Genomic DNA, 15,643 nt, shown 5'->3' with positions numbered 1-15,643 from the left:
AATGAACCCCTACGAGTTAGGTTCCAGCAAGATACATGACACCTCCTGGGCTTAGCTTGATTATTTATCTGAGGGCTGTAGTTCCGGGAGAGCGACGCTGATCCTTCTGATCTATGCATCTTCAACAGGAGAGTCGCTGCAGCTGCCAAAATTTACTATTTAAAAAAATAGATAAATATATATATAATTGTATTCTATTCAACTTTTTAATTAATATCATGAATTTAAATGATTATGAAATTTTTTGGACCTTTTCGGTTGCTTTCACGCTGCGCAGTTTTTGAAGTGCTTTTGCGTTAAAAATAAAAAAAAAAGCTCAAGAAAAATGCATTCCTTTAAATTCTTTGTATGTCTTCACACTGGTCCGTTGTGGTGTTAAATATTCTGCTTGCTGCATATTTGGCCAGTTTTTAAAAAAAAAAAAAAAAAAAAGCACCTCCCCATTAAAATCTATTGAAAACGCAGCAAGAACTTTATTTTGAGTCACATGACCTATGATAAACTTACCATAAGTGTGGTAAAACCGTGTGCGTTTTTCAGCGGCCATTATCGTCACCTTTTTTTTTTTTTTTCTATTGGCAAAAAGCCGATTAATCCTGTTTTTGGATGGTAATTTTCGGTGGCCGAAATTTTGTTGCATCCCTACTAGTAAGCTGCAGTGTACTACAGGTTTAGCCACATGTATGAAGAAATGACTTGTGCACGATCCCCTGGCTCCTATTGGTTGGGGAGTAGTAGTGCAGTGCATGCTGGGAGTGCTGTCTGAAGGTTGAGCTTTGTCCTGTCTTTTGCAGCGTACGTCCACGGTCACTCGGAGACACCGCTGTACAGGTTCTCTTTGGCGGATGGCACTATGGTAACGGCACAGACCAAAAGCAAGTTATTCCGCAACCCCGTCACCAACGATCCTCATGGCTTTGTCTCTACTCACTTCCTACAACGGTATGTGCAAGAATAGTTCTCTACCTATTGTGACCCTGAAAATATTGATGGCGGGCAATGTGTTTCATAGTCAGTTTTGTCTTTGAGGGACTCCAGTGGTAAAGTCTCCTGTACTTAGTTCTCAGTTGTTTCCTTTTTGTTGCATACACCATAATTAAAGGGTAGCTCCACTTTTGCGGAAAAAAAACAAAAAACACCAAAACAATATAGCGTATACTATTGTGACACAAGTCCTATTGTAATTGAATATTATTAAAAATGACACTACTACTCTGGGGAAGTTATCAGGATTATTTTTTCTTTTACACACTATAATCGCTTTATAACTGTGATGATCATATTTTTATGAATGGCATCCATTATTAGCATACAGCTATCAATGGCATACAGCTATTGTAAAGCTGTGATTGGCCACAGCTATCACATGGTACACATACACTTTGACTGGCGCTGTTTGTACCATGTGATCACTGAGATCAATCACAGAGATCAACACACTCATACACAATGGCTATGAATGAAAGCCATTCATTGTGTACAACTGTCATGTGATCACTGTGATTGGTTACAGCTATCACATGGTACAGATGCAATGAGACTGGCGCTGTCTGTACCATGTCTCACTGAGACCAATCGCTGAGATCAACACAATAGTACACAATGAATGGCTATGAATGAAGACCATTCATTGTGTACAACTGTCATGAGATTGGTCACAGCGATCACATGGTGCTGGCACTGACCAGGTACAATCATCTGTCATCCGCTCAGACTGGGAAGGCGCACCCAGGATGGGGGAAGCTCCAGCTCAGGCATTATTGTCAGATAATAATGAAACATTTAGTATTGTTGTTATGGGGCTTGGGTGCAGGCAGTGTTTGCAGTTAGGCAAGACTGGATTTTCATAGGTTAAGGCTATTAGAGGTTGGGCTAAGTTTAGTGTTGGGTGTGAGTGTTAGGTTAACAGTTTTTTGTAGCTATGCTTGATAACTGACCAGAATCTTTTGTGTTGCATATTTCAGAGAGCAAAATGGCTACCGACCCAATCCAAATCCAATGTCTCAAGGCCCCATGTCTCAAGGCCCTATGTCTCAAGGCCCCATGTCTCAAGGCCCCATGTCTCAAGGACTTATGTCTCAAGGAGGCCCCATGTCTCAAGGCCCTATGTCTCCACGCCCCATGTCTCAAGGACCTATGTCTCAAGGCCCCATGTCTCAAGGCCCCATGTCTCAAGGACCTATGTCTCAAGGACCTATGTCTCAAGGCCCCATGTCTCAAGGCCCCATGTCTCAGGGCCCCATGTCTCAGGGCCCCATGTCTCAAGGCCCCATGTCTCAGGGCCCCATGTCCCAAGGCCCCATGTCTCAAGGCCCCATGTCTCAAGGCCCCATGTCTCAAGGCCCCATGTCCCAGGGCCCCATGTCCCAAGGCCCCATGTCCCAAGGACCTATGTCTCAAGGCCCCATGTCACAAGGTGTGCGCCCGCCTCTGCCTCAGAATCCTAATTCCGCCAATGCCATGAATGTCTCACCTGCACAGGCCATGCCGCCACAGAACAGGAACTACGGCATGGGAGAGCCCAACAACATGGGGCAAATGTCCGGCATGAGATACGGCTCCACCGGCAACATGGGTCCATCGCCCCAGGCTCAGGGAATGCAGCAATCGCCGTATCAGAACAACAACAACTATGGCATCACCATGGGCAGTCCGCCGCACGGCAGCCCCAGCATGAGCAGCAGCCAGCCTGGTCTGATGGTGTCTCCCCGGAATAGAGGGAGCCCCAAGATGGGTTCCAGCCAGTTCTCCCCCATTCCAGGTATGGTCTTCAACTTCGGACAATGTTTATCTTTCTTTAGGTACAATTCCTCTTGCAAGAGAAACATGTATATATTTAGTAACTCTGCAACCAAAAGTGGTTTTCTAAATTGGGAGAAGCAGAGCCCAATGATCACAATTGTGTTTTGTTAGATTAAAGAGGAGCTCTAGTCTTTTTTGTGTTTTTATTAAAAGTCAGCAGCTACAAAAGTATCAGTAATAAACAGACACTCACTTGTCCCTCCCTCTCCCCCGAGCCGCCGCTTCTCTCCCTCCCCCCGAACCGCCGCTTCTCTCCCTCTCCCCGGAACCGCCGCTTCTCTCCCTCTCCCCCGGAACCGCCGCTTCTCTCCCTCTCCCCCGGAACCGCCGCTTCTCTCCCTCTCCCCCGGGCCGCCGCTTCTCTCCCTCTCCCCCGGGCCGCCGCTTCTCTCCCTCTCCCCCGGGCCGCCGCTTCTCTCCCTCTCCCCCCGGGCCGCCGCTTCTCTCCCTCTCCCCCGGGCCGCCGCTTCTCTCCCTCTCCCCCGGGCCGCCGCTTCTCTCCCTCTCCCCCGGGCCGCCGCTTCTCTCCCTCTCCCCCGGGCCGTCGCTTCTCTCCCTCTCCCCCGGGCCGTCGCTTCTCTCCCTCTCCCTCGGGCCGTCGCTTCTCTCCCTCTCCCCCGGGCCGTCGCTTCTCTCCCTCTCCCCCGGGCCGTCGCTTCTCTCCCTCTCCCCCGGGCCGTCGCTTCTCTCCCTCTCCCCCGGGCCGTCGCTTCTCTCCCTCTCCCCCGGGCCGCCGCTTCTCTCCCTCTCCCCCGGGCCGCCGCTTCTCTCCCTCTCCCCCCGGGCCGCCGCTTCTCTCCCTCTCCCCCGGGCCGCCGCTTCTCTCCCTCTCCCCCGGGCCGCCGCTTCTCTCCCTCTCCCCCGGGCCGCCGCTTCTCTCCCTCTCCCCCGGGCCGTCGCTTCTCTCCCTCTCCCCCGGGCCGTCGCTTCTCTCCCTCTCCCCCGGGCCGTCGCTTCTCTCCCTCTCCCCCGGGCCGTCGCTTCTGTCCCTCTCCCCCGGGCCGTCGCTTCTCTCCCTCTCCCCCGGGCCGTCGCTTCTCTCCCTCTCCCCCGGGCCGTCGCTTCTCTCCCTCTCCCCCGGGCCGTCGCTTCTCTCCCTCTCCCCCGGGCCGTCGCTTCTCTCCCTCTCCCCCGGGCCGTCGCTTCTCTCCCTCTCCCCCGGGCCGTCGCTTCTCTCCCTCTCCCCCGGGCCGTCGCTTCTCTCCCTCTCCCCCGGGCCGTCGCTTCTCTCCCTCTCCCCCGGGCCGTCGCTTCTCTCCCTCTCCCCCGGGCCGTCGCTTCTCTCCCTCTCCCCCGGGCCGTCGCTTCTCTCCCTCTCCCCCGGGCCGTCGCTTCTCTCCCTCTCCCCCGGGCCGTCGCTTCTCTCCCTCTCCCCCGGGCCGTCGCTTCTCTCCCTCTCCCCCGGGCCGTCGCTTCTCTCCCTCTCCCCCGGGCCGTCGCATGCAATCAAAGGCTTTCCCAGGGTTTGGTTTCTGTATGCTTAACCTGCAACCTGCCCACAACATGCATATAAATTCTTTCGTACCCAAGATGCAACATTCTAGCTTGACTGTTGTGTTATGTAGGCCACTCACCTGACGTTCAGTATGGTAGCAGCTATGTTTTTCTGTGCCCTGGACTCTTCCTATGATGGGAAAAAACAGGGCACTGGGTTCAAATTTTCTTAAGGATCACTTTAAATTGTCATTGGGCGCACTGGCTCTGGTCCGGGAACCCTCCACAAAACGGGGACCCCACCCTCAGAAAAAATGTTAAAGGACCCAGTGTTCATAATCCACACATAAAATGCAATGAGAACGCCAAACGGACATCCAAGAGTCCAAGGTAATTTAATCTGAAAAATTGATTCATAGCAGAATAGAGTCAACGCGTTTTCGGAGGCCAACCACACTCCTCATTCATTAGGGCTGCATCTTGGCGGTAGCACAGTTAACAGAACCACCAGGGAGAGGCAGGCACTATCAACAGGAAATCCCCTCCTAGCTCCTCCTACCTTACCCCCTAGCTAGCTTGAGAAAAAGGAGGCATTTCCGGCCCCCTAAAAATGCGTGAAGTCGTTCAAATCAGGTCTTTGCTCTCTGCTCTTTCTATGTACCGGCTCAGTTTAGAAGGCTGGCAGCCTCCCAAGTTGAGGCTGGTAGAGGGGGAGCAAAACCATTGACAGAGAATAAATCTTTTGAGGATGAATTACTCCATGCTGCCTGCAGATACAGAGGTCAGTGATGGCTTTTTTTTAAAGTATTTGTACTGCTTGCTAAGAATTTGCAAATAGATGAATGTCCATAAGCCGTCACACAAACGAACCTATGTATGTAGAACTGGCTTTATGTCATGAAGAACCTTACTGATCAATGCGTTTTGGTTGCACATGAACTGGTTTATCTTGGCCTAGAATGTTTACTTTTCTCATTATGGTTCTGTATTGTCCTACAGGAATGAACTCTCCGATGGGGTCATCTGGAAACGCAGGAGGAGGAGGAGGGAGTTTTTCGAGTAGCTCGCTCAGTGCCCTTCACGCAATCAGCGAAGGAGTTGGCAGTTCTCTTTTGTCATCCTTGTCCTCGCCGGGTCAGAAAGCAGAGAATGCCCCTAATATGAACATGGCACAGCAATCTAAAATGCCCTCGGAGTGTAAGAGTCCGGCGGGGATGTTTTGTGAACAGGGACAAGTGGAGAGCTCTGTCTGTCAGTCCAGCGGGAGGGAGCACCTGGGGGAGAAGGACAGTAAGGAAAACATTGTTGAAGGCCCCGATAGCCAGCGGGCACAAGTAGAAAGCAAAGGCCACAAGAAGCTCCTGCAGTTGTTGACGTGTCCTACCGAGGAACGTGGTCACAGCACCATGACCAACTCTTCCATGGACTCTGGCTGCAAAGATTCCTCCAGCAACGTCACCAGCCCCTCCAGCGTGTCATCCTCTACTTCCACCGGCGTGAGCTCCACGTCAAATCTGCACGGCTCCATGCTGCAGGAGAAGCACCGTATCCTTCACAAGTTGTTACAGAACGGCAATTCCCCCGCCGAGGTCGCCAAGATCACTGCCGAAGCCACCGGCAAGGACAGTTTCCAGGAGTCGGTCAGCTCCGCCCCCTGCGCGGAGCCAACGGTAAAGCAGGAACAGATGAGCCCTAAGAAGAAGGAGAACAATGCACTTCTGCGATACCTGCTGGACAAGGACGAGGGCAAGGATCAGATCAATAAGGACATTAAACCCAAAGTGGAACCCATGGACAGCAAAATGGGCCAGTGCAGCAGTTCCTCTGTTTCCACATCCAGCCAGGACAAGGATATTAAGATAAAGAGTGAGCCCCCTGAGGAGGTAACCATTAAAATCACCATTTTTCATGCTAGTGTTATCCCCTCATAAGGTCCTTTTTTTTTTTTTTTTTTTTTTTTTTTTTTAAAAAAAGAGACTCTGAATGGGCAAATTGTGACCGTCTCTTCAAACCCCCGACTAGACCCACATAAACTCACTCTTGCTGCAAGCTTCCCACCCTGCCTCTTTATTATCGTAGAGCCACTGCAAATAACCCCATGCTTCTGGATTTGGGGGATCATGTAACCTCAACCTCCTCTTCAAATCCCAGACAGACCCACATAAACTCACCCGTGCTGCAAGCGCCCAACCCTGCCGCTTTTATATTCTTTTAGAGCCACCACCAAATGCCCAATGCTGGGTTTTGGGGGAGCATTCGACCTCCTCATCTCTTCAAATCCCTAACCAGACCCACATAACTAGACCCTTGTTGCAACCCTTTCTTTGCTGCGAGCTCCCCACCCTGCAGCTTTGTTATTCTCTTAGAGCCACCACCAAATACCCAATGCTGGGCTTGGGGGGAGCATGTGACCTCCCTCGTTCCTTCAAATCCCTAACCAGACCCACATAAATTGACCCTTGCTGAAACCTTACCTTTGCTGCAAGCTCCCAACCCTGCCTCTCTGTTATTCTCTTAGAGCCACCACCAAAGGTTAAGGTTTCACCAAGGGAGAATTTATGTGGGTCTGGTTAGGGAATTAAAGGGACAAGGAGGTCACATGCTCCCCCAAGCTCAGCATTGTGTATTTGGTGGTGGCTCTAAGACCTTGAGGGAGCATGTGACATCCTCGTCTCTTCAAATTCCTAACCAGACCCACATAAAGTCACCCGTGCTGCAAGCTCCCACCCTGATGTTTTGTTATCTCTTAGAGCCACTGCAAAATACCCCGTGCTTCTGGATTTGGGGGGAGCATGTGACCTCCTCTTAGAACGAAGTTCTTGGGCTAAGTAGCCAGGCCCTGGCCTCTGTCACCTGAGTAGGAGGTCCTAGTCCAGTGATGGTGAACCTTGGCACTTCAGATGTTTTGGAACTACATTTCCCATGATGCTCTGGCACTCTGCAGTGTAGTGGAGCATCATGGGAAATGTAGTTCCAAAACATCTGGGGTGCCAAGGTTCGCCATCACTGTCCTAGTCTATAGCCTTGTGTAAGCTCAGACACCATCAAACATGGAGCTTATACAGGGGTATAACTGGGCTGGGTGGGCTTTAAAGAAACTGTCACTCTGCTGTGAGCATGCAAAGCGTGTTCATTTACTGTAGAGATTTGTGCAGAATATTTAGCTTCTTCATCACATTCTGACTAGAGTAGCCACCCCATCCCTTTAAACCCGAACACCTTTGAATTACACGGGTTCTGAGGCTAATTTAATGCAGATAAGACACCAAGTGAGTTTAATTACCACCTTAATCAGCCACAGAACCCGTGTAATTAATACGTGTTCGGGTTTAAAGGGATGAGGTGGTAACTCTAATTTTGACATAGTTGTGTTTTTTTTTGTGGGTGTGACTCTCTATTCATAGGTAAACTGCCACTTAAAAAATAAAAATACCTGAACCGAGAGACACTTGCAGGCAATTACTGACCTCTTTCTGAAAATGCTACTTGCCTGGCTGTCTCTGGCTTCAATACCGTGAAAAACTGACCTAGAATATAAGGATGCTGCTGTTGAAATACTGACCCTGCATATTTAGTTCTAGTTCATTTACTTTCAAAGAGGTTTTAGGTTGTTGGGTCAGTATGGCAGCCAGGCTATCTTGCATTTTCAGTAGCTGATATCAGCATTGTTGGCCCTATGTATGTTTCTTAGTACAGGTATCACTTAACCCCTTCAGTACCGGACACCCCCCCCCCCTTTCCTGCCTAGGACAATTTTCGGCTTTCAGCGCTGTCGCACTTTGAATGACGATTGCGCGGTCATACAACACTGTACACATATGACATGTTTATCATTTTGTTCACACAAATGGAGCTTTCTTTTGGTGGTACAGGCATACCCCACGTTTAAGTACACAATGGGGTTTATTTACTAAAGCTGGAAAGTGCAAAAACAGGCTCACTTCTGCATACAAACCAATCCGCTTCCAGGTTTTATTACCAAAACTTAATTGAACAAGCTGGGGTTAGAAGCTCGTTGGTTTCTATGCAGCAGTGAGCCGGATTTTACCCTTTCCAGCTTTAGTAAATAAACCCCATTATGTACTTAAAAGTGGGGTATGCCTGTATTTAATCACCACTGGGGGTTTTATTTTTTTGCTAAATAAAAAAAAAAAAAAGACCAAAAAAAAAGTTTTTCTTAATTTTGCTTATAAAATTTAGCAAATAATTAATTGTTCTTCCTATATTTAGCCCAAAATGTATCCTGCTACTTTAGTGAAAATAACCTAAATCGGTGTACGTATATTATTTAGTCTGTAGGAAAGTTTATAGAATCCACAAACTATGGGATATATATATAATATATATATATTATATCCTGATGTCTTTATGGCCCAAATATGCCAGACCAGTACAAATACCCCCCAAATGACCCCTTTTTGGAAACCGTCCAAGGTATTTAGTAAGAGGCATGGTGAGTTTTTTGAAGTTGGAATTTTTTGTCATAATTTTTTGGAAAACTAAGAAATAATAATAAAAAAGAAAAAAACAACCCTCAATTTTTTTTTTTTTTTTTTTTTTCTTGCATACTGTCACCAGTGCAGTACAGAGTCGTCATATAACTGGTATAATGGTTATCAGGGACACTGGTGACAGTACAAAAAAAAGTATGTTATTTCTTTTTCATTTTTTATTAATTTTTATTTTTTTTTACGATTTTTTTTTTTTTTTTGTGACCAGAGCAATATAATGTTACCATAGTAACATTCTTGCATAGAAGGTTTGAGACCTATACTGCAGAGCGTGGCACCACATCCAAAAAGATTTGCGAAAAAAGAGGAAAATTGACTTTTAAGGTTGCCACGAAGATCCCAAATAGGAAACAAGAGAGAAATGGTCTTCCATTATAATAAAAGTATCAAATGTATTAAATCACATTAAAAATAAACAAGAGGTACCATCTTTTTTGTTTTTGTTACCATAGTAAAAAAAAAATTTTTTCACACATTGTTTTCTTCTAGCGGTGAATTACATTGCTATAAGCAAGCATTTTACTGAATGAAACTGATTCAGTTTGTTTTGTTGTGATTTAGCTGTGATTGGTCAACGCTAATCACATGGTACAGATGAGCTGTGATTGGCCCTGTTTGTACCATGTGATCAAGTTGAACCAATCACAGCTAGCAACACAATTGTACACAATGGATGGCATGAAAGGGAGCCGTCCATTGTGTAACAACCGTCATGTGACCTTCGGTGATTGGATCACATGATACCGTCAGCAAGTCGGTACACTGATCAGTCATTGGTCACAGCCGGTGACAGATCCCGCGGCCCCCCCCACCAGCGGTCCTATCTGAAAGGTAGTCATATGACATTCAATCGAGATGGGAAAGCCACCGCCTGACCGTTCCATCTCCTATAGGCCGGGAGGGGAAGGTTAAGGAAACCCAGGACCTGCTTTGCCGGTGCGGTTGGGTACACATTGGGGGTTGAGTTCCTGAAACTGGAGGAGGGTGCTAACTCTGGTGCAGCTCTGCATAGAAACCAATCAGCTTCCAGGTTTTATTGTCAAAGCTTAACAGAACAAGCTGAAGTCGGAAGCTGATTGGCTACCACATGCAGAACTGCACCAGATTTTCCACTCTCCAGTTTTAGTAAATCAGCCCCAAAATATTCCTACAAATATAAGTGGCCTTCTTTCTCGAAACTTTTGTGGTCATCCAAACGTTCAGTGAAATGATCTATCTTCTCTTTCATGTATACATTATATCAATTATATATCCTCGGTGATCAGAGCCAAAACCTCCCAGTAAAGACCATTCTTCATTTTCTTTCAGGTGACCGGCGACTTGGACAACTTGGACGCAATCCTCGGTGACCTCGCAGGCTCAGACTTCTACACCAACCCCATGAGCTCCAGTACGGCAAACATGAGAGCTAAAACGCCGGTGTACCCAGACACGCCCCCCATGGGTAGGCACCGCCCCCTCTTCTCTGATCTTCTATTTACTTGCTGTGACTTGGCTACTGAAAACAGTCATATTGACAGTCGAGGGCCCCAGGGGCCCAACACACAGGATCCATGTCTGCCATCGATCATCTGACATATCCGCTTCTTTATTATAAAATGTTTAAGCGCTTCCAGCCCCGACCAATGCTGGCATTCCTCTCCTACATGGAAAAATCTGCATGTTCTTTCTAGAAAATTACTTGGAACCCCCAAACATTTTATATATATATATATATAATATTAAAATAGGGGTATATAGAGGATCTGTCATGTCTCTATACATGTATATAGGAGTATAAAGAGGACCTGTCATGTCTCTATACATGTATATAGGAGTATATAGAGGGCCTGTCATGTCTCTATACATGTATATAGGAGTATAAAGAGGACCAGTCATGGATCTATACATGTATATAGGAATATAAATAGAACCTGTCAGGGATCTATACATGTATATAGAGGACCTGTCATGTCTCTATACATGTATATAGGAGTATATAGAGGACCTGTCATGTCTCTATACATGTATATAGGAGTATATAGAGGACCTGTCATGTCTCTATACATGTATATAGGAGTATATAGAGGACCTGTCATGTCTCTATACATGTATATAGGAGTATATAGAGGACCTGTCATGTCTCTATACATGTATATAGGAGTATATAGAGGACCAGTCATGGATCTATACATGTATATAGGAATATAAATAGAACCTGTCATGTCTCTATACATGTATATAGGAGTATATAGAGGACCTGTCATGTCTCTATACATGTATATAGGAGTATAAAGAGGACCTGTCATGTCTGTATACGTGTATATTGGAGTATAAAGAGGACCTGTCATGTCTCTATACATGTGTGTGTGTGTATATATAGGAGTATAAAGGGGACAAGTCATGGCTCTTTATATTATATTTTTTTAGCAGAGACCCAAGAGCAGTGATGTTGAACCTTGGCACCCCAGATGTTTTGGAACTACATTTCCCATGATGCTCATGCACTCTGCAGTGTAGTTGAGCATCATGGGAAATGTAGTTCCAAAACATCTGGGGTGCCAAGGTTCGCCATCACTGCCCTAGAGAATAAAATGGCAATCGTTGCAGTTTATGTCATGCGATATTTGTCAAACGCATTTAATCCACTTTAACCACTTCAGCTCTGGAAGGGTTAACCCCCCCCCCCCCCTTCATGACCAGCACATTTTTTGCGATACGGCACTGCGTTACTTTAACCGACAGTTGCGCGGTCGTGCGACGTTGTACCCAAATAAAATTGCTGTCCCCTCCCCCACAAATAGAGCTTTCTTTTGGTGGTATTTGATCACCTCTGTGTTTTTTATTTTTTTATTTTTTGTGCTATAAACAAAAAAAAGACTGATTTTGAAATTAACCACTTAAGGACCGCCTAACGCCGATTTACGTCGGCAAGGCGGCACGGGCAGGCAAAATCACGTACATGTACGTGATTTGCCTCTCGCGGGTGGGGGGTCCGATCGGACCCCCCCCCGGTGCCCGAAGCGGTCCCGTTCTGTTCCCCGGCGATCCGAGAAGAGGGGGAGGCCATCCGTTCGTGGCCCCCCCTCGCGATCGCCGCCGGCCAATGGGAACACTCCTTTGCTGCTGTATGCTAAACAGCAGCAAAGGAAATGATGTCATCTCCCCTCGGCTCGGTAGTTTCCGTTCCAGCGCCGAGGGGAGAAGACATCAATGTGAGTGCACAACACACACACACACAGTAGAACATGCCAGGCATACAAAACACCCCGATCCCCCCCCCGATCGCCCCCCGATCCCCCCCCAATCACCCCCCCCCCTGTCACAAACTGACACCAGCAGGTTTTTTTTTTTTTTTTTTTTTTTTTTTTTTTTTTCTGATTACTGCATAGTGTCAGTTTGTGACAGTTACAGTGTTGGGACAGTGAGTATTACCCCCCTTTAGGTCTAGGGTACCCCCCTAACCCCCCCTAATAAAGTTTTAACCCCTTGATCACCCCCTGTCACCAGTGTCGCTAAGCGATCATTTTTCTGATCGCTGTATTAGTGTCGCTGGTGACGCTAGTTAGTGAGGTAAATATTTAGGTTCGCCGTCAGCGTTTTATAGTGACAGGGACCCCCATATACTACCTAATAAATGTTTTAACCCCTTGATTGCCCCCTAGTTAACCCTTTCACCACTGATCACCGTATAACCGTTACGGGTGACGCAGGTTAGTTCGTTTATTTTTTATAGTGTCAGGGCACCCGCCGTTTATTACCTAATAAAGGTTTAGCCCCCTGATCGCCCGGCGGTGATATGCGTCGCCCCAGGCAGCGTCAGATTAGCGCCAGTACCGCTAACACCCACGCACGCAGCATGCGCCTCCCTTAGTGGTATAGTATCTGATCGGATCAATATCTGATCTGATCAGATCTATACTAGCGTCCCCAGCAGTTTAGGGTTCCCAAAAACACAGTGTTAGCGGGATCAGCCCAGATACCCGCTAGCACCTGCGTTTTGCCCCTCCGCCCAGCCCACCCAAGTGCAGTATCGATCGATCACTGTCACTTACAAAACACTAAACGCATAACTGCAGCGTTCGCAGAGTCAGGCCTGATCCCTGCGATCGCTAACAGTTTTTTTGGTAGCATTTTGGTGAACTGGCAAGCAAGCACCAGGCAGCGTCAGGTTAGCGCCAGTACCACTAACACCCACGCACGCACCGTACACCTCCCTTAGTGGTATAGTATCTGATCGGATCAATATCTGATCCGATCAGATCTATACTAGCGTCCCCAGCAGTTTAGGGTTCCCAAAAACGCAGTGTTAGCGGGATCAGCCCAGATACCTGCTAGCACCTGCGTTTTGCCCCTCCGCCCGGCCCAGCCCAGCCCACCCAAGTGCAGTATCGATCGATCACTGACACTTACAAGGCACTAAACGCATAACTGCAGCGTTCGCAGAGTCAGGCCTGATCCCTGCGATCGCTAACAGTTTTTTTGGTAGCATTTTGGTGAACTAGCAAGCACCGGCCCCAGGCAGCGTCAGGTTAGCGCCAGTACCACTAACACCCACGCACGCAGCATACGCCTCCTTTAGTGGTATAGTATCTGAACGGATCAATATCTGATCCGATCAGATCAGATCTATACTGGCGTCCCCAGCAGTTTAGGGTTCCCAAAAACGCAGTGTTAGCGGGATCAACCCAGATACCTGCTAGCACCTGCGTTTTGCCCCTCCGCCCGGCCCAGTCCAGCCCACCCAAGTGCAGTATCGATCGATCACTGTCACTTACAAAACACTAAACGCATAACTGCAGCGTTCGCAGAGTCAGGCCTGATCCCTGCGATCGCTAACAGTTTTTTTGGAAGCTTTTTATTGAACTGGCAAGCACCAGCGGCCTAGTACACCCCGGTCGTAGTCAAACCAGCACTGCAGTAACACTTGGTGACGTGGCGAGTCCCATAAGTGCAGTTCAAGCTGGTGAGGTGGCAAGCACAAGTAGTGTCCCGCTGCCACCAAAAAGACAAACACAGGCCCGTCGTGCCCATAGTGCCCTTCCTGCTGCATTCGCCAATCCTAATTGGGAACCCACCACTTCTGCAGCGCCCGTACTTCCCCCATTCACATCCCCCAACGAAATGCAGTCGGCTGCATGAGAGGCATTTTTATGTGCTCCCGAGTACCCCTACCCAACGAACCCCCCCCAAAAAGATGTTGTGTCTGCAGCAAACGCGGATATAGGCATGACACCCGCTATTATTGTCCCTGCTGTCCTGACAATCCTGGTCTTTGCATTGGTGAATGTTTTGAACGCTACCATTCACTAGTTGAGTATTAGCGTAGGGTACAGCATTGCACAGACTAGGACACACTTTCACAGGGTCTCCCAAGATGCCATCGCATTTTGAGAGACCCGAACCTGGAACCGTTACAGTTATAAAAGTTAGTTACAAAAAAAGTGTAAAAAAAAAAAAAAAATATATATAAAATAAAAAAAAATAGTTGTCGTTTTATTGTTCTCTCTCTCTATTCTCTCTCTCTATTGTTCTGCTCTTTTTTTACTGTATTCTATTCTGCAGTGTTTTATTGTTATTGTTATTGTTATTATGTTTTATCATGTTTGTTTTTCAGGTATGTAATTATTTATACTTTATTGTTTACTGTGCTTTATTGTTAACCATTTTTTTGTCTTCAGGTACGCCATTCACAACTTTGAGTGGTTATACCAGAATGATGCCTGCAGGTTTAGGTATCATCTTGGTATCATTCTTTTCAGCCAGCGGTCGGCTTTCATGTAAAAGCAATCCTAGTGGCTAATTAGCCTCTAGACTGCCTTTACAAGCCGTGGGAGGGAATGCCCCCCCCACCGTCTTCCGTGTTTTTCTCTGGCTCTCCTGTCTCAACAGGGAACCTGAGAATGCAGCCGGTGATTCAGCCAGCTGACCATAGAGCTGATCAGAGACAAGAGTGGCTCCAAACATCTCTATGGCCTAAGAAACCGGAAGCTACGAGCATTTTATGACTTAGATTTCGCCGGATGTAAATAGCGCCATTGGGAAATTGGGGAAGCATTTTATCACACCGATCTTGGTGTGGTCAGATGCTTTGAGGGCAGAGGAGAGATCTAGGGTCTAATAGACCCCAATTTTTTAAAAAAAGAGTACCTGTCACTACCTATTGCTATCATAGGGGATATTTACATTCCCCGAGATAACAATAAAAATGATTTAAAAAAAAAAAAAATGAAAGGAACAGTTTAAAAATAAGATAAAAAAGCAAAAAAATAATAAAGAAAAAAAAAAAAAAAGCACCCCTGTCGCCCCCTGCTCTTGCGCTAAGGCGAACGCAAGCGGCGGTCTGTCGTCAAACGTAAACAGCAATTGCACCATGCATGTGAGGTATCGCCGCGAAGGTCAGATCGAGGGCAGTAATTTTTGCAGTAGACCTCCTCTGTAGATCTAAAGTGGTAACCTGTAAAGGCTTTTAAAGGCTTTTAAAAATGTATTTATTTTGTTGCCACTGCACGTTTGTGCGCAATTGTAAAGCATGTCATGTTTGGTATCCATGTACTCGGTCTAAGATCATCTTTTTTATTTCATCAAACATTTGGGCAATATAGTGTGTTTTAGTGCATTAAAATTTAAAAAAGTGTGTTTTTTCCCCAAAAAATGCGTTTGAAAAATCGCTGCGCAAATACTGTGTGAAAAAAAAAAATGAAACACCCACCATTTTAATCTGTAGGGCATTTGCTTTAAAAAAATATATAATGTTTGGGGGTTCAAAGTAATTTTCTTGCAAAAAAAAAAAAACTTTTTCATGTAAAAAATAAGTGTCAGAAAGGGCTTTGTCTTCAAGTGGTTAGAAGAGTGGGTGATGTGTGACATAAGCTTCTAAATGTTGTGCATAAAATGCCAGGACAGTTCAAAACCCC

General features: G+C 46.9%; 1 protein-coding gene across 1 annotated transcript in view; it reads left to right on the top strand.

The window, feature by feature from the left end:
* Positions 1-15,643, top strand: part of NCOA3 (nuclear receptor coactivator 3) — a gene marked incomplete in the record, with an annotated part of 153,296 nt that overhangs the window by 99,214 nt on the left and 38,439 nt on the right. Inside the window, 4 exon segments of the mRNA XM_073607197.1 lie at positions 795-942; positions 1,965-2,761; positions 5,236-6,119; positions 10,056-10,191. Of these exon segments, the coding sequence (XP_073463298.1) occupies positions 795-942; positions 1,965-2,761; positions 5,236-6,119; positions 10,056-10,191 (1,965 nt within the window).

This window comes from Aquarana catesbeiana, linkage group LG12, assembly GCF_042186555.1.
Source record: "Aquarana catesbeiana isolate 2022-GZ linkage group LG12, ASM4218655v1, whole genome shotgun sequence".
Taxonomy (NCBI): Eukaryota; Metazoa; Chordata; class Amphibia; order Anura; family Ranidae; genus Aquarana; species Aquarana catesbeiana.
Note: the sequence above shows the minus strand (reverse complement) of the source record. Positions and strands in the feature narration are given on the sequence as shown.